The sequence below is a fragment of the Zonotrichia leucophrys genome, chromosome 1A (genome assembly GCF_028769735.1).
Source record: "Zonotrichia leucophrys gambelii isolate GWCS_2022_RI chromosome 1A, RI_Zleu_2.0, whole genome shotgun sequence".
Taxonomy (NCBI): Eukaryota; Metazoa; Chordata; class Aves; order Passeriformes; family Passerellidae; genus Zonotrichia; species Zonotrichia leucophrys.
Window position 1 is genome coordinate 42,530,400 of NC_088170.1, and position 18,172 is coordinate 42,548,571.

The 18,172-nt window shown below is 36.8% G+C and overlaps 1 protein-coding gene across 1 annotated transcript in view; it reads right to left on the minus strand.

Moving 5' to 3' along the window:
* Positions 1 to 18,172, minus strand: part of WASHC4 (WASH complex subunit 4) — a 39,454-nt gene that overhangs the window by 20,896 nt on the left and 386 nt on the right. The window contains exons 2-14 of the mRNA XM_064702544.1: positions 14,415 to 14,554; positions 13,306 to 13,359; positions 13,130 to 13,195; positions 12,913 to 12,958; positions 10,619 to 10,686; positions 8,290 to 8,372; positions 7,272 to 7,314; positions 6,654 to 6,757; positions 5,796 to 5,916; positions 4,204 to 4,327; positions 3,975 to 4,102; positions 3,211 to 3,371; positions 949 to 1,075 (exon numbers count right to left, since the gene is read on the minus strand). Coding sequence (XP_064558614.1) covers positions 949 to 1,075; positions 3,211 to 3,371; positions 3,975 to 4,102; positions 4,204 to 4,327; positions 5,796 to 5,916; positions 6,654 to 6,757; positions 7,272 to 7,314; positions 8,290 to 8,372; positions 10,619 to 10,686; positions 12,913 to 12,958; positions 13,130 to 13,195; positions 13,306 to 13,359; positions 14,415 to 14,554 — 1,265 coding nt within the window. The remainder of the gene's footprint in view (positions 1 to 948; positions 1,076 to 3,210; positions 3,372 to 3,974; positions 4,103 to 4,203; positions 4,328 to 5,795; positions 5,917 to 6,653; positions 6,758 to 7,271; positions 7,315 to 8,289; positions 8,373 to 10,618; positions 10,687 to 12,912; positions 12,959 to 13,129; positions 13,196 to 13,305; positions 13,360 to 14,414; positions 14,555 to 18,172) is intronic.

Genomic DNA, 18,172 nt, shown 5'->3' on the forward strand with positions numbered 1-18,172 from the left:
CCATCACAAAAACAATCTAAACCTTCCAGACTCTGTGGAACAAATACACTGACAGTATTTAGACAGTTTTACACTTTCTAAACAGAGATGTCCATCCCATAATAAAGATACCAATCATTTCTATATCAATATATGCTAAGCTTTAAAATGTTGATTATATACAACATGACAAACAATTATTAAACCTACTTCAAAGAAGAAGCAGTAACAAAAAAGAAAAAACTAAAAAGGGACTAGGAAAATACAGTAAGTGGTGTGGCAAACTCAATTCAGTATGGAGCAAATTTTTAAGTCCACTGCAACTAATTCAAATGTAAAAAACACAGATCCTGGTACATGCCTATCTTTAGCTAAAGGAGACTCAAGATCATGCCACTTTCACACACCTATTCTCATCAAATCTCTGTCGGAGAGATAGATACTTATAAAAACTACCAAAAAATAAATTAAGAAATAATTAAGATTACATGCTGTTTGTAGGCAAAAATACCCCAGCTGTCTTGGAAGGTAGTAAGATTCTTACCATGTATCATCACTAGGCAAAGCACAATGAAACAACACAAAACCTTTACTGGGAGTATGTACCGTCCTAGATAAAACTAAATAGACACCGGTTCAATCCACTGTAAGTACCTCATGACTCAAAAGAAAAGAAACCCAAAACCTTTACTACAGAGAAGGTTAAGCTTTCTTGATTTCCTCTGTCGAGAAAAATCCAAAATTCTAGCTACTGAATATTTAGTCAGATTTCCCTCTCCCCACATTCTTTATCAAAAGATCTTTTATAGATTTTCTTGGAAGAGTACTGGACATTAAAAGCTTTATAAGAATTCCATAACTGTGACATTACACACCAGTAATCACAGAGCTCCTGTGATTTCTTTTTATGTTCAACAACTTGCACCAAAACATCAGTTTGCTGCATCACCACATTAAAAGATTGCACACCTGGATGAAGACATTGCAGCGGTTAGAAAGATCTTCAGAAAACTTTGTTGTGCGCTGATCCTTGGACAAGATAGATTCCATTTTTGTCATCCATGAGCTCACAAAAACATAATATGACTGCATATCTCTGGGGAAGGAAACAGAGAAAGTTGCTCACTTCAAGTAAGAAGATTATGAAGATTTTCTTATTTCTTTCCAAACCTTTCCCTTGCAGGGGAAATATTCTAAACCTTAAGTCCCCAAAATAATTCACCTTCCCTAAAGTATCAGAACCCTACACTCATTTACATTTAAATTCTCTACAGGTAAGGATTAGTTAGTCTGCCAATTATGTCTATACAATGAGTCAAAAATAATCTACTTTTCAAGAGAACACATGGCCCTGTTATCAGTGCATATACCACACTTCCTTAAATTAAAAGACTACATAAAACTGTTAGAAAATGCTTTTAAACACTAGACAGAAAAGTCCAACACTGGTGCTACTTTTTTTCACCCCAGTTCGAATTTTTGTTGCTTACACACACACACACACAAAAAAAACCAAATACAATTTGTGATTACATCACTGCCAGACTGGACTGTTTTTAAGTAACATAATTCCACAGAAGTTCATCTGTGTGAATTACACTAGTTCAATAAATGGTTAAGTGGAGTTAGAGAATTGTGACACTGTAATATAAATTCTTCCAGCAGTTGTAGTAGAAAAGTATTTAGGTCATTGATGCTGGGAACAGTCCAATTATCAAAGGCAGTGCAAGGATTTGTAAACAAGCAAGAAAAAGTTATTTGCACAATTCAAATCAGCAGATGCAAAACCTGGATTTTATTAAAATATTCTCAAAATTGTGTGTAAAAAGTAGGGCAACAAAACTGGGGAAGGAGCATAAGGTCTGCAAGGGAGCTGAGAGTGTTCTCCCTGGAGAGCCAGGGAGACCTCACAGCTCTCTACAACTCCCTGAAAGCAGATTTTTGTGAGGTGGGGTCTGGTCTCTTCTCCCAAGTAACAAATGACAGCCCAAGAGAAAACTGCACAAGAGGTGGTTTAGATTGAAGATTAGGAAAATTTCTTCACCAAATGGGCTATTAAACACTGGAACAGGCTGTCCAGGGAAGGGGTTGGATCACCATTGCTGGAGGTATCTAAAAGATGTGCAGATCTGGGCCCTGGGGACATGGTTTGGTGGTGAACTTGGCACTGCTGAGTTATAACTGGTGATCCTTCAGGCCTTCTCCAAGTTAAATGATTCTATGTTTCTGTGAAATGTATATGAATACCAAGATGTTTTTCTGAACTTCTTAATCTTAAGACTTGTACCACTGCCCAAGACCAGAAGCAAAGCAGCAGTGCAATTATGCCCTACCTAGGAATTAAAGCCCAGGAAAGAATCAGGGCTGGGAAAAAGTGGGTTGAAAAAGAAAGCAGGGCAGAATTGAAAATAATCTGTCAGAGAATCAGGCACAGAGCTGCCTTTTCCCCCTTCCCTCCTTTGTCTCCAACTCAGTTCTGCCAGCTTGCTTATTGGAAGACAAAATGCAAAACTTAAGTTTTTATTGCCATTCCACAGACCCCAGTTTGCACTTTCTTGTTTTGTTCTCAAACATACAAACCTTACCCCTGTTATCTTCCTATGCAGGACACTTGTTCTTAAGACTAACAGCTAAAAATATTCCATCTCATCTTTAAGCATATTTTAGAAGATAATGAAGTGAGCTGCACACTACATGCAGAACACAAAACAAGGGAGGCTTTCTTCAAAAACAGATAATTTCAAAGACCATTAAACAAGCAATAAAAAAGTCACAAAGAAAGAAAACCTTGCAAAGAAAGTATCATCACCAAGCAGAGGAAAGCTCCACTACAAGCGTACTAGCAATTTACCTCCATAAACACATAGAAAGCAGAGAGCCCTAATAGAAAACAAAGCAGCCCACGTCACTAGACACTAGTTTAAAAAACAAAAGGGAATTTGAAAATATGGAAACAGAAGTAACTGAAACAAATATTTAGAACTGCTAGGAACATTGCTATTTTGATGTAATAATACATATTTTTCTGAAAGCATGACATGAAATGCAGCTTAGTTTTGACCAAAATTTTGGCACCAACCCTAACACACACACACTGCTGCAGTGAAGTGGAACAAGTGACTAACACCACTGAGAGACACCACAGAACATGCTACTACACTGAATGAAAAAGACCATGTGCTCAAAAACTATTTGCCAAATAGCATCATGAGGCAGTATTAGGATGCATACTTGGTAAGTGACTGTGCCCTCTGCTGCAGAAAGTTCTCCCTTTGTGTTTTAACTGTATGAATACTTTTCTTGTCCAGTAGTTTGGCAGCAGCTGGAATCTTCTGAATCAGAAAATTGTCAGCAAACCAGATAATGCTAGCTGTTAATGTAATGGCTGGTACCTGGGAAGACAAAAAACAAAGGAGGGGGAAATACTACCAAGTAGCAATAAACACAATTAAGACACTTCAGTTTATTTCTGTGTAACTGTTTTCTACAGAGTATTGCATTGATATTAAAAAAGTTTCCCTGGATGTTCACTAAGGACACCATGGGCAAAATTATAACCACTCTCAGTGATTCTAAACAATATTAGACAATTTAATAATTTCTTCATACCATCCAATATGAAAACATCCCACTCAACTTTGCATTTAGAGGTCTTCCAAAACAAATGTTTCTAGTCACAGTCAAAACCCAAAGCATTTATTCAGCACCAGAGTATTCATAACTCAAAGAGATTCTTGTCTTCAGTGCCATATTAATCTTGAGAAGAAAGATTGTAATAGAAATGGTAAGTTTATTTTGCCTTGCTGTTATGTAAGTGCACCAATTTTAGATCATCTTTAAAAGAAAATAGCAGGGGGGTGTTATAAAAAGTGGAAAATTTTTAACTCTATTTTCAGACGTTTTTGTGCTCTTTCTTTTCCCAACACTGTAATACACTATGTAACTCAGGAAATTATCTACTTCATTACTGAAAGACAAAAGAATAAAGCACTTACCTTCTTACAGACATCCAACAATGACTTATAAAATTTCTTGTCTACAGTCCGAAAAATCTGAAAATGCAATACAAACAGGCCACAGATGCCCACATATTTATCTCTCTGGTCAATTTCTGAAGGTTCACCTGAAAAACACACCCTTGTGAATTTTACTCCCACACAAACAATATAAACAATTTGAGAAACAGGGAAGCTGTCTCTCTGGAAAAGCATGAGCTTGCCTTACCAAGTTTGGCTTCAACATTTGAGAAAGATGTACGAAGAATATGAGCAAATTCTTCAGCAAATGTGCTGTTCTTTGACACAGACACTCCACCATTTAAAGAATCAAATTGTTGCTCTATACAGGCCTGAATAAAAAGGGGGGGGGAAATATCAACATATCAAGATAATGCCATGAGTTCTGGACCTTGAAAGAATACCGGTTTTCAAGAGAATACTGGAAGAACACACTGATTTAAGACTAACCTAAAGTAAGCCTTAACCTTTTATGACATACATATTCTGAACTATGACATACATATTCTTAACTATACTTACATTTTTAAGTATAAAATAGAAAATATTAAAACACTCTTACACTTGACATTTCAAACCCCATTTTATTTATTTTCCCATTTCCTTTAAGGAGCATTTTTAAAGAAGCCATTTGATGACCTAGTGCTAAGAAACTAGTTGCATATTTTTATTATCACATTATAACCTGTTACTAACTGTCCTTTAATCAATATTATCACACAAGTCACTTACAGGATGTGGCTCATGGCCTTGCAGCATAAAATCACACTCTACTGCTGGCAGTTTAAAAGCTCCCAAAACCTCATGACAGTCAAAAAATAGAGACACATTCCATAATTTACAAAGAGACTAGAAAAGTCTTTATTAGAACTGCATCTAATATTTTTAATGAATTTTTGTTAGGAAGAGGCATTTGCAGGACAGGAGAGGAAACTTTCTGAATAAATTCCAGTCAAATCGTATTGATGTCTCAAACCTATAATTAAGTCTTTGTACTTAAACAGCATTAGGGAAATACAACATGAAAAATGGATAGCTTGGTAGCATTGTCCTTTGAAAGAATAAGCCAAACTGTGCTTAATTATTTACCTACAATTTCATTTTGAAGGTCGAAACAATTTTTTCCTAATGCCATTTAAGATGTAATGGCACGACCCAAGCAACTGACTCTGCTTTGAACAGGTTCAACAATATTATCATCTGCCCACTATGCCACAACATCCCATTTCAATGTCTGTAATATACACTTTTCTAAAGAAATAGCTTCTTGTATGAATTTAATAAAGTTTAATTTAACTATACAGAAAATGTAATGAAATCCTTCTCATGTACCTGTATTGCTGAATGATCCAGGGGTATGTACCACCACAGTGGTACCTCTAATGACAGGTCACACTCAACATATTTTAAATTTTAAAGATTACTGAGGAAACTAATTAATTTGCAGTTAAAATAAAGACCTATGCTATGTAAACCTGCTCACTATTATGCGGACAAAGCAGAATTCTGATAATACACAGTCCTAATGCCAAGCTGTCTGTGCTTCTCTAGTTCAGCAAAACAGTCAGCCTTTACTGCTATCATTCAAAGCTTGGCACAGTTCAAGCTTGCACGAGAAGTGCAAGAAAGGCTCTGTTGTAAGATCCTTTTTTCTCCCAGGCACAGATCCAAGAGCCAAATTCACACATCACTGTGACTGGAACAAAACCGAAATACAAACAAACAAACTAACCATTCCGAAAAGAGTCTTGCTTTCATGTAAGCTTCCTTTATCATACTGGGGAATATGAAGTTCATTACCTGAAATATCATTCCATCAAGTAACTGGCATTCCAGTTTTAACAGCAGTTTTTCAAATGGCTTTAGTTTATCTTCTTGAATCCCAAACTTAGAAGGGTTGTGATGGACAGATTTTAGCAGCCTGTAAGGGGTAGATGTGGAACACACACATGCAGCACACTTAAAACATAGTCACAGTTTTATCATATCCTGCACTATTTTGATAAGACGTTTTAATTCCCACCTCCTGCCCTTAGCAGCAACCCCAAAATTAAAAAAAAAACACAAAAACAAACAAAAACCAAACAAAAAAAACCCAACAAAAAACCCCCCACAAAAATCAAATCAACAAATAAAAAAACCAACCAATCAAACAAAAAAAAAGCCAAAAATCCCCAAAAATACACTCAGACTGTATAAACAAATTGCATTTGAGTAACTACTTGGGTTTTCAAGGACAGAGTTAATATTCCACTAATTCAGCCACCTTTATAATTGCTGACTCTTCAGCTTTTACTTAAGGTACCATCCCTTTTTAAAGCTCTATGCCCATTCCCATGATCAATATGGACAGGGATAGTCTTAGCTCAGTTCTTTACACAACTAAATTTCTTACTGAATATTCTTTAAATTCCACCAACTATTTCGTTATTTGCCAAGATGCCTACCCTGAACTGAAAATGCAACATTCATACTCAAACAAACAAAATATTTACTGATGCCTTTAGAAGGACACTGTGGGAGCTTAGCCCTGCTCTTCCACAAATTTCTGGAGAGACTACCAAAATCCATGTTCCCACACTGACTTTCTTGGAACACAGACAGTCATATGCTTTTATGGCTTAATTTGTGGGAGTGTTTTTCACATCGGAGACACACCTCTTATACATGGTCCAGTGATCTTTCAGTGTGGCATGATTGTCAATTATTTCATCCAAAGTTATCAAGATTGTGAGCAACTCTCCTAGATGCTCATACATAGCCTGTTCGCGAAGGGGAAAAAAAAAAAAAGAAAGTAAAGGACAGTAATTATTAGAAAGTTTACTGCAGTCATATGAGGCACATAAAATTTCAGTTCCTTTCAATGCATTTTCAGCCAACAAGATATCAGCTAGAGAGTTAAACAGGAGAAATTGTGGCTTAGCAGCTTAAAGATTTGACTTGTAGTGACACAAGAAATATTAAAGGGATGTCTGCACACAAATTAAATTCCTTGATCTATCTTGACACTGAAGACCCAATTTTTTAAGTAGTCTATATGCCAAGGCACACATTGCAATAAAGGAGCATGCAAACACTTTGTTGTTAAGATATCTAGAATATGACAGACATGGAGACACCAGGCCTTCCCATACAAAGGTCAGAAAAAGCTGATTAATAAAATAAAACCTTTAAATTGAAAGCTGTTCTCTAAAGTCACTTTCATGCTGTCTTTCTCAGGATTAATCAAGACCTACATATATTCACATAAGCAAAAGAGTTCCAAATCATTCCCACCTGAAAATGAACTCCAGATGTCTCTATAATTTTAGGTGCATTCCTGTAAATAAAATCAGTATTTTAATGCCTTTTTAATCCTTAGAACAGATCACATTTATCAGTTCTGTATCATGGTATGTTCTCTGTGTTCTGGGTACATTTTTCTTCATTAACATAGTAGCTTCAGGAAACAAAAGAACATCAAAACCTGATGAAAAATATATACTGTTTGGAATCTGTATGCTCTGATCAAATTTAGAACTGTATTTTTAAAGACACAGCATGTGACTGATTGAAACCACCAAGTGTATTCAATGCACAGGTGTGTCAGCAATTCCCACTTCAGCTATGCGAATAGCCTTTACACACCCAGAGAATAAAACCACTTTGTATTTACTCAAGCCATGTCCAAGCTACGCATCCAACACCACACAGGAAGTCTGCCTTGTGCTGTGGTATAAGCCAAAAATAAAAGCAACAAATAAAACTGAGAAGAATGATGCTATCCTACTGGGGGATGGGGAAACAATTGAGAGTCCTGCACAGGTATTCAAAGCTAACTCCAACAATCCTGTTCAGAACTAAACCTTCCTCACAGTTTTCAAAGGAGCTAAACCAAACATCCCTTACTAAGCTAAACTTCAGATGTTAAAACCATGGCTGTTCTGTGAGAAATATATACCAAGATTTACATTTTCAAATTAGACTGTAGAAGTGATTTGATTTTTAAGCTATGTATCAAGAAACAGGAGGAGCGTCTCAAACAGAGCAAGGATAAAAATATCAGCAATATTTCTCAAACATAAAGACTAAAAATGACAAACACGAACATCCTTGCATCTCACTATATACAAGCACTTATCTTTTCTGAAAGCAAAACAAAACCATTTCCATAACTGTTTATGAAACTTACACAGCAAAGCACTCTATCTCTAGACAACAATATTCCAAAAATGACTATGACTTAAATAGAACATTAATGTTTTATACATTTAACTCTACATAGTAACAATACAGCACTTTAGAAAATAATTACTTGTTGCTGGTATACAGAACAGCCAGCTGATGCACTACATTCACCACCACTTCATAACATCGGGTAACAAAGCAAGACAGCTCCTGAAATACAAGAAAACAAAATGCATATAAATGTATAGATCCTCCTCATAGACAAGGTGTCATTACACAAAAAAAACCCCTGAACATACACTACAGAATATGGAGCCGAAGCTCCAACTACATCCCTAACCCAAGTCAGTGGACAGATTTACAGCAGGATGGAAAATATCCTACTAACAGCTCTGAAAAAGGATCTGGGGCTAAGCTAAGAAACTACCAAACACAAGCTTCCAGTACAACTCTGACCATTTATATAGTATTGGTTCAATTTATCAAAGACAGCAAGAAGTGACTTGACAACAGATCCCAAGTACTTTCAGGGACAAAATCCAGCAGAGGTTGTGCTTTTTCCCCACTAGATTCAAGAGTCACACTCTGGATGCTGGTAATAGCCAAATTCAAATTAGAAATTACCATAGGAGCTCTTACTGTAAGAGTGATAAGCCAGAGAATATTGCTTTAAAACAAAGAAAGTCAATGTCTTTGAAAGGTTTGCCTGACGAAGGCAGAACTTAGGCTTGGTTATGTAACACAAAATGAGTAAGAACATGTCAACTCTGACTATGTAAAGAAGCATCTTAATTTCTAAAATGGATTTTAACATGGCACTCCTTGAACAACAGGATAAATTAATATGAGTTTCCCTTAACTGCAGTAATATCTGCTCATTAATTTACCTTACAAATCCCATCAGGGAAATGTCAGTGTGTGATGAGTCTAGCCAGTCTGCACGTAGATGGCTTTATAGCAGACAGCCCACACTGGATGAACAGTCAGCCAGCCAGGAGACTGGCTAGCAGCTGAATTCTGTCTTCCTCTCCATCAAAAATAGATCCTATTTGGGCTTCTGCCTTCTATTAGTCATCAGTTTTCACAAAACATTACTTCTTAAAATTGTACTGCTCTAACAAATGCAGCTGAAATAAGCCAACAGATTCCAGAAGAATGGATTAATAGACAGATGAGATCATGTTTCCTGGGGAGGCAGCACCAGCTGCCATTTTAAAATTTCTGGAAAGAAGTCCAATTCAACAGCACATGCATATTAGCAGCTACATAATACAAAAAAAGACTGTAATAAACTAATATTTCAGAGCATTATTTTGATAATGCTTTAAAAAAACTTTCTGACCTAGCAAATTTGAGGCTACTGCATCTAGCTAATCCAGAAAGCCCAGAAGAGCCAAGAAACCAATACAGGGTGATTAGCTCTATGAAAGCAACTTTTCACCTTTTTGTTAATTTCATATTTTCACACCACCCCTGGGGATATGCTTCTAACACTGATCAGAAGAGCATTTCCTAATCTAGGGAGGTAGAACACTGAATGGATTTAGGAGAATCCAACTGCTGAAAAAGAACAAACTCCATAAGCAAAACAGAGAATGAAGGATGAAACCTACAAAGCTGGTAAGACAAAGAGGTTGGAAAACGAGAAAGAAAACATGAGTGATCCTAACAATTCACTGCACTTCAGCATGGTAAAGGAAGTTGAGAAATTACTTCCTACACAGCATTTGTCTTGTCACGACAATGATTAGTGTCATGCTGCAGAATCAGAACATAAATTTTAACCCTTGGTCAACCAGAATTTATTTAAATATTCTGGAAGCTTCCTCTATATTCTCTACTTCATCACATCTACTCCTTACAAGCAATATTGCATAAAAATAGAAACATTTTTGGGAATGAGACAGTTGCTTAAGTTATACTAAGGACAAAAAACTCCACAATAGACTGAATCCCAAGAGCACAGGTATTCCTCAGAATAAAAACAGATCCTGTTTTCATTGAACGGAGTGATCTTCCAAAAATGTTTGAAGGAAACATAAGCAATTTTTTTCAGGTACATACTTTGATTTTGTTTTTTTCTATCAGCTAAAAAAACCCAAATATATAAAAAAAATTAACCCATTTCCAATGTTCAATAAACACCAGAACTTGCTAACTAAACTCAGCTATCTTTAACTACGGATGAAAGCAACCTCAATTTATCTTCTCCTACTGAAATATTTTTAAGTAATTTCTAATTCCTTCTCTCATTAGACTTCCAGAGAGAAATATAAAAAAATCCCCAAACAATGTGTGATACATCCATCAGCTGGTCTGCAGGCAAAACATAGCAACATATCAGATGACTGCTATGCCTTTCAGCAAAATGCAAACGGGATATGGCAGACTGTTAAATCCATTTTGCAAGTAAAATTAAGATTATATTGCTGTCAAACAATCAAAACATACTCTACCTGCAAGAAAGAAACAAATCTTCCCATCTGTATTTGGCAATCTCCCTCCACCATGCTGGAATCTGTGGCTTAAAAGAGAAACATTTGTCAACAGTTTCTAAAGCCTGTATTGTACCTGTTAAACTAACACTGAATCTTGTCCTCCAAGCCATTTATTTGTCATACTAGTAGAGTGCACTATTATAAGTGTATTGATGGAGCCTCAAAACCTCCTAATTTTGCTTTGCTAAGGTGGACTTATTTTTGGAGTTTCTTTTTCATTAAAAACTACATGGTTTATAAATTAGTTACAAAGCTGGGAAAAGTCTTCTTCATCTGAAAGAAAACAAAATAAACCCCATAATTCTTTAAGGGCATATGTATTATGTAACTTCATATAAATGTTTCTATTTTTAAGAAATTTGCATGAAAATACTAGTTATTTATCTTGCAAGAAACATCCAGATGTTTTTTATGGAGAGAATATACTACATGATTAACGAGAAAGATTTTTTTTTTCCTACATATCCTTCTGCACAAAAGAACAGGCTTACCACCATAGCTTCACAGCATTATCTGTATGACACAGAACACAGAAATACAATAATTACATCAGCCATGCCAAGGTGTTTCAGTCATTTGGAGCGGTTTGAACATCACCTGACACAATACTGTCTTTTTAATGTGACAACAGATAGATGCTCTAGACTTGAGATTTTTCTTCTGAGTCACTCACTCTGAGCAAGAAGAGCTCACTTAAAATTACAAGTTTACCTAAGAAGTGCAGGTCTTCTTGCTACATAAAATATATTCTTTTACAGCTGTCATAGATTAAAGGAGTCTCCATTTTTCTCTAACATGGAGCTCTGGGACAGAATACTAAACATTGCTTTGCTTCCCATTTCCATATTTTATGCAACTTTTAATCTCTTCAGTGTATGTTCCAAAAAACCCTACCCCACTACCTGAAGTTCCTAGACTAGTCCTAGCCACTGCAATGCCAAGATGGGGCAAAAAGTTCTCTTTACATAGATAGAAAAAGCCAGCATAGTATTGGTTTAAATTTCAACCATCCTTGAGCAAGTAACTTTGCCAGTTGTTTAAAGTAAGCAAGCTTGCTGTTATCAAAGAAAATGCTACAAGTAGGGATATGGAAAAAAAGAACATAATTACTGCATTCCTACTTAATCCTCAGAAGGCTGACCTCTCAGTTCCTGACATTTCCAAGCATTCTCTGCACAATACCCATCAGGAACAAATTGCTGCTGTAATATAATAATCTGCTATACTCTGGCTTTTTCACACTAGAGACATGGAAAATTCTGAAGGATCTCCTAGTACCATTTTGGCAACATATGACTTTAAAATATTTAAAACCATATCTGATAAGACACGTAAGTCTACTAAGAAAAAAGGGAAAAAAACCAAACACCCCCCAAAAAACCTCCCACATAACAAGCTAACAAATCCCCCACTTTTCCATGTTCCTTAAGCACAACAGTTATCTTATATAGCACTTAAAAGAATTATAAACAGCCCCGAGCTCAAAGATTTCACATTCCCTGATATTTCTGATGTCTCGTATGACAACGATCTGTGCTTATTCCCACACTAGTACCCCTAGTCATTCAGGAGTTACCAGTTTTAACTCCAAGGCAAAAAGCTGTCACCTACAGCAGTGTCTCACCATTTGTGAACTGACTTATGATGACTTGGGCCCCTTCTTATGCCATGGTCTGAACATGTAGTGTGAGTTACCTGCACTGAAAGGGGAGGTGCTATCAACATACTCCAACTTGTCTTGGAATACCAATTGCATAAGTGAAGAGGCCAGGACTTGGGCCAAGTTATTTATTAATGGTTTCATTGTTTTACTTAGTTAAATCACAGATTTACTGTTTAACTACAACCGATGTCAAATGTAGCTCCAAAAGGAAGTAAATTGGTTTAGGATGTGTTTACATGTGAAAAACATGTTTTCAGTGCCATACCTTGCAAAATAGCTGCTACAGTAGACAAGCTGTATGTAGGGAGCTCACACTCCCTACTTCCCATGTAAACAAGGCTGCAACAAAATTTCCTGTTCGTGTAACAACACATACTGCAGGGCTTTACAGAGAAACCTTATCTTAAGCTAACTCAGGATAGCTACAAGACACTAACATATATCCCTATAGGCTCAAAGTTCTCTATTTGGTGTGCATCACAGAGAAAGCATATATCCGTATAATAAAATTACAGTAATTGTAGCATTTAATATAACCTGAAGCAATAATATAAAACTACATACATTTACAGAAAAAGAAGCTACTTACCTCCTTCTCCATAAAACAGGAGGCCATTATAAAATTTAGTTTCTGCCTAACAACAAAAGCAGAAATTTGGTTTTTAATAAATAGGATATATGTAATTAAGCTACAAAATTATTTAGACATGTCTTGTTCCTTTATTGATAAAAATAAATGCATATATCAGCAGCATGCCAAACTGCAAAACTTTTCATATACAATAATAAAAGTCAGTTGAATTTACCTCATATTTTAACTTCTTGATTTCACAGCAAAGAGCAGCATACACTGTAATAACTTTGTTTAGAACCTAGACTCAAAGTGAGGAAAAAAATCACACAGATTACAAACAAGTTCACATTTAGAGGGCTTGGATTGAGGTTGAATAACTTTTTTTCCCTTTAAGCATAAAGTGCTTACCTTGTTTTCTGTCTTTATGAGCTCCAGTAGGGAGGACTGTTCATATGGCAAAAGCTAGAATTAAAAAAAAAAGCAAACAAAAAAACACAAAACAACCAAACAGAAACAAAAAATCAACAACTTTAAATAAGCATTAGTCAAAAATACATTCATCCAACTAGGCAAGTATTCCCTCCAGTTTAATCTCAAATAGGGTCAGTAATAAGAGAGCCACAATTGCACATGACTGCCAGCCTGCACTGGAAGAGCCCTTCACTCTTCATGTTCATAAGGAAATACCTTTCCTTTCACTTTAGGCAGACAGACAAATACCAAGGTATATTATATAGCATTTTCAACAATTTACTTACAAAACTTGTAAAGCAAAAGCACAATCATTATGGCATATGTAGGAGAAAAACAGCTCAGGAAAACTAAAACATTATTTAATAGTTCCAAATGCTGGAAACAGGAAGCAGAAAGTACACCTGTATGCAGGCACTGGCAATTTGTACTTAAGTCAGCCTGATTTTGACTAGTCCATAAACATGCAGTACTGTGCAGTACTACACATAATTTATTCAAATTGTTCAGACAGATGACTGCTTGAGAGTGCGTCTTCAGCACAGACAAGTTTCATATGGCAACAAAAGTGCTTTTAAATTATGTCTGCAAATTCAGTGAAGAGGAAAAGCTAATGCTCCACAGAGGAGACCAAGAAAACAGCCAATACTGCACCAAGGCCATTAGGTCAATACACACACAGTTCACTGTGCAGTTTTACAACTATTAGTGAGCTCTCAGAACCCCAGCCCCCAGATAAAAACACTAACTGTCACAGGGAAGACATCTGCTGCAACCAGCCTTCCCAACACATGAAGAATTAGAAATTCATTCAACTTCAGGTAGTAACCATAAGACTAGAAACTAATAATGTGAAAGCTTCTTCTCATATGATATGCACCAATTTATTAATTATTTGATAATTAAAATAGTACTGGATAGTTTTCTCAAAGACACAAGTCAAAATTTTAAGAGCACAAATGCATCAAGCTTTTACTTAGGAGGTTTTGAAGGAAAGGATAAACTAGGAAAGTAACAGATGCAATGTATATTAAATATATGAAGACCTTTAAAGCAATGGGATCAAGACTGAAGTCCCAAACATCTCCAACAGAGTCATCCAAAGCATCTTCAATTCTTTTCAGCTGAGATGTATATTCCTCAAGAAATTTTCCATAGCTCTTCAACTGCACTTCAGCATGAATTTCTGAAAATTGATAACATCATACAGTTTTACAGACAATTCAATAAATGGCAATTTCAAAAAATGTTATTAAAAACATTCAGTATCTTGCTATTTAACTTTAGTCCTGTATTCTTCTTTTTGCTGTGGCATTTTTCTTTAATAAAATGTAGATTTAATGCAAAGTTCTTATTTGTTTAAAAACAATTCTATAACTTAGTGTTGGTTTAAAAGAAATTCAAATACTACTTGAAGAGTTTCGAATATCTAAGCAGTATGCAGAAAATTATTTTTTTTCAAGGTACGTGTATTGTTAAACTAAGACTTTAATAATCACATAATCTTTGCTGAGCAAAGAAACTACTGTGGAAATTGCAGCACAGCAGGTGACCCTACCCATCAGCTGAACCAGTACAAATGCATTTATATAAGAACTTTGAGGCAATGGGTCTAATCATTTCAGCCTGAGTGGCAGTTGAATTTCCAGCAATACACTTTCCACTTCTCCCTGGTATCTCTCAGTGAGTTATTTGAGCATTACATGGAAAGCTTATGGCTTTTAGTAATTTCCTCCCACTTTCAAATTCACTCTTCTCAGGCAGAATTTTTCTTCTGCTGGGCATTGAAATGCATAGCTATCCTGTTAGTGTCAGGGGCAAGTAGTTTCAAAGGGACAAACAGGTTCAAAGGCTAACATTCAGCTGGTCAAACAAAAGCAACAGTGGTCTTAAGTAGCAAAGTAAATCGAAAGGCAATTGGTGCAAAACAGTTTCATGCTCTCTATCCTGATCTTTTTTATTTCCCATATTAACACTCTTCCCCAAATTATACATAATTGCCGACTTAGCTGCACAATCTGAACGACAGAGTAAATGTTCAAGGCTCCTACACTCAGGAAGTACAATCTTTTTTCATGTGAAAACTAAAGCGCCTTTCCCATCATTAGATAACAAATCTAACAGCTTGTGATCATCTGCTATTCATTGAAAATAGGATTATCTAAAAAAAGTTAGAGAATGAAGGTCAACTGGACAACTGAACTTTTCTTACACAAGAATTCAGCTGTCACGTAGCTTTATAGGTGCCCTTTTTGCATTTCAGCAAGTGGACTTGCCTAGAAGTTAAAAATAATATATTCTTTTATTCTGCATGTTCAACCTCTTAGTCATTGTCTTTGCAAACAACAGAGCCAAATGGTAGCTGATGCCTACTACAGTGGGAGAGCACTGCTAAATCAATCATCATTGAAATATTTTTTGCAGAAAGAAAATATCTGACTGAGAAAGTGCACCAGCCAGAAAAGGAAGAATGAATAAAGACAAATTGATAAGGAAAAGATGAAAAGGACTACGTGCAGGGAGGTTGAGACTGAGAAGGAGAAATGACTGCAGTGAAGGCTGAATTAATTTTAAGATAGTACTTTGAAAGTAGCAGCAATGCCAACCATAAAGGCATGCAGACTGCAAAGCCTACCCAAGGAGCACAGAACACTCTCCCACAATAATGGCATTAGTGCCGTTCAGTCCTAGCAGTACCTGCAGCCTAGAAAGAGCACAGGCATTGACAAGATCAGGAGACTGAATTTCACGTAGGAGAAGTGAGTAAAACACTCTCCATCAGCAGCACTCCAAGCACTGATGTGTAGCCCTTAAGTTGTATCATTGTACAATTCTATTCCATCAAGTTCATCTCATCCTTCCAGTTCTTTCCAGTGCATATTCTGCAGGCTCTGCTGCAGCAAGCCAGTAAAACACTGATAGATCCACAGCCCCGTTGAATGGATTTTAACCAGCCATCATGTCAGCTTCAGTGCTTTACTGCTACAAAATCCAGAGTAGGGGAGACATTAAAGAGGTATGCTCTGGTGCTTTCCCCATCACATCTCCTCCCTTCACACAAAAGACAAACTGAGAACAAAAAACCAGACAGGCACTGGGGCTTTAAAGGAAGAACAGAAAAAACTTCAAAGTCATACAAGAGTAGGAAATCGGCACTGCTGTTCAAATCAGTTTCTATGAATCAAAAACATTGAGCATTTCTCAAACAAACTCTCACAACAGCACTCTGCTAGAAATTCACTGACTGTCACCTTTCCAGCAGACAAATGATGGATTTGAGCAACAGTACACTCATTAAATACTTCCAAATACTTAATTATTGACAGCCATCAATTTGCTACCTATAAAATAAGGCACAGGAATAATTTCTCACTTTCTTAGTGAGACAAGAGAGTGGAAGCTCTTAGCTAGCCAGAGATAGGCAGTTCCACAAGTTAAGAATTACCTGGGAGATGAGAGAAGCTTTCTAAGATGCAGAACATTTTTCCTAAATAAATTGACTCACACAGAGGAAGAAAATGAAATCATAGAAAGCAAATATCATCCTTTTCTTCAGAGCAGCATACATGCTTAATAAGGTCTAATGTGTTTACAAGAAAGTTCGACTTAGTTTCCCCTCAGGTGATAAAACTAAAGCATTATAGTTCGAACAGTGCAAGAGACCAACTCAGCAGCAGATGCCTCAATCTTAACTTCTTCCATAAAATCAGCAATATCAATATTCAATGAAGTTATTGGCAGTAAAGATTTGCAAGCGTCATAGCCATATATGTCTAGGACAGAGATCTTACAGACTAGACTTATGTCCTCAGTTGAGAAAGTTGTAATTGCTAAGTGTTAGCAATGCGAAGCAAAAGTAGACAACAAGAACAAAAAATGCCTTTCAAGTCACACGATTATTCTTTGGCTTTTCTCTAGAACACTGTGTGCTGTTCTCTATGGAAGATCAGCCTGTTTCTTCACCCTTGAGATGGTGATAACAGGGCATATTAAGTCACGTCAATTTTTTGGAGTTTCATTTCATGTCCTGGTCAAACTAGTGGAGAGCTGGCATTTTGGGTAAAAGCTACATTTTCCTTTCCACAGCTAGAGAATTGATAAAAAGCTCTGCTCAGGACAGCCTGTTTCCACTGAAACCAGACTATCCGAACATGGCATAAACAGTATCATCCCCTGGGATACCATTATATGTGAAACAGTTGGTCCATGAGTGACATATTTCCACAGCAACACCAGTAATAATTGAACTTGCACAGTTCAATTTACAGCGTGTTTTACAGTGTGACAACCATATAAGTTCCCTGTTTAGAAACTAGGTCACCTCCACAGGCTGAGTAAAACGTGTATTTTGACGGGCATACGAATCCATCGTGAAAGATTTCAGCATCGCTGAAGATCTTATTCAATTCTATTTTAAAGGTGAAACTACAAATGACCGCCCACCTGCCGTGACAGAGAGCCTTTACCAATGAAAGCTGAGTACAACTAACTGCTCACAACATATCTTGATGTGACTTCTCTGGATAACCAAGGAAGCCACTGCAAAAATTTGTGAGCCACAAGAAATGACCAGGAAGGAAAGAAACACCGTTCCCACGACAAGCCCCGTCACTGCGAGAAAAGACAGGGCGGCACAAGCAGCCTAACCCTCCCCGCCGCACGGGGGGCACCCCAGACGACTCCCCCCGGGGAAGCAAAGGATGAAGGGCTGTAAAAGCTACTCCCCCCACCCTAAAACAACCCCGACAGCTACGGAGAAGGTGGTGAGAGCAAAGAAGGTCACGGCGGCCGCCCACTACTGCAG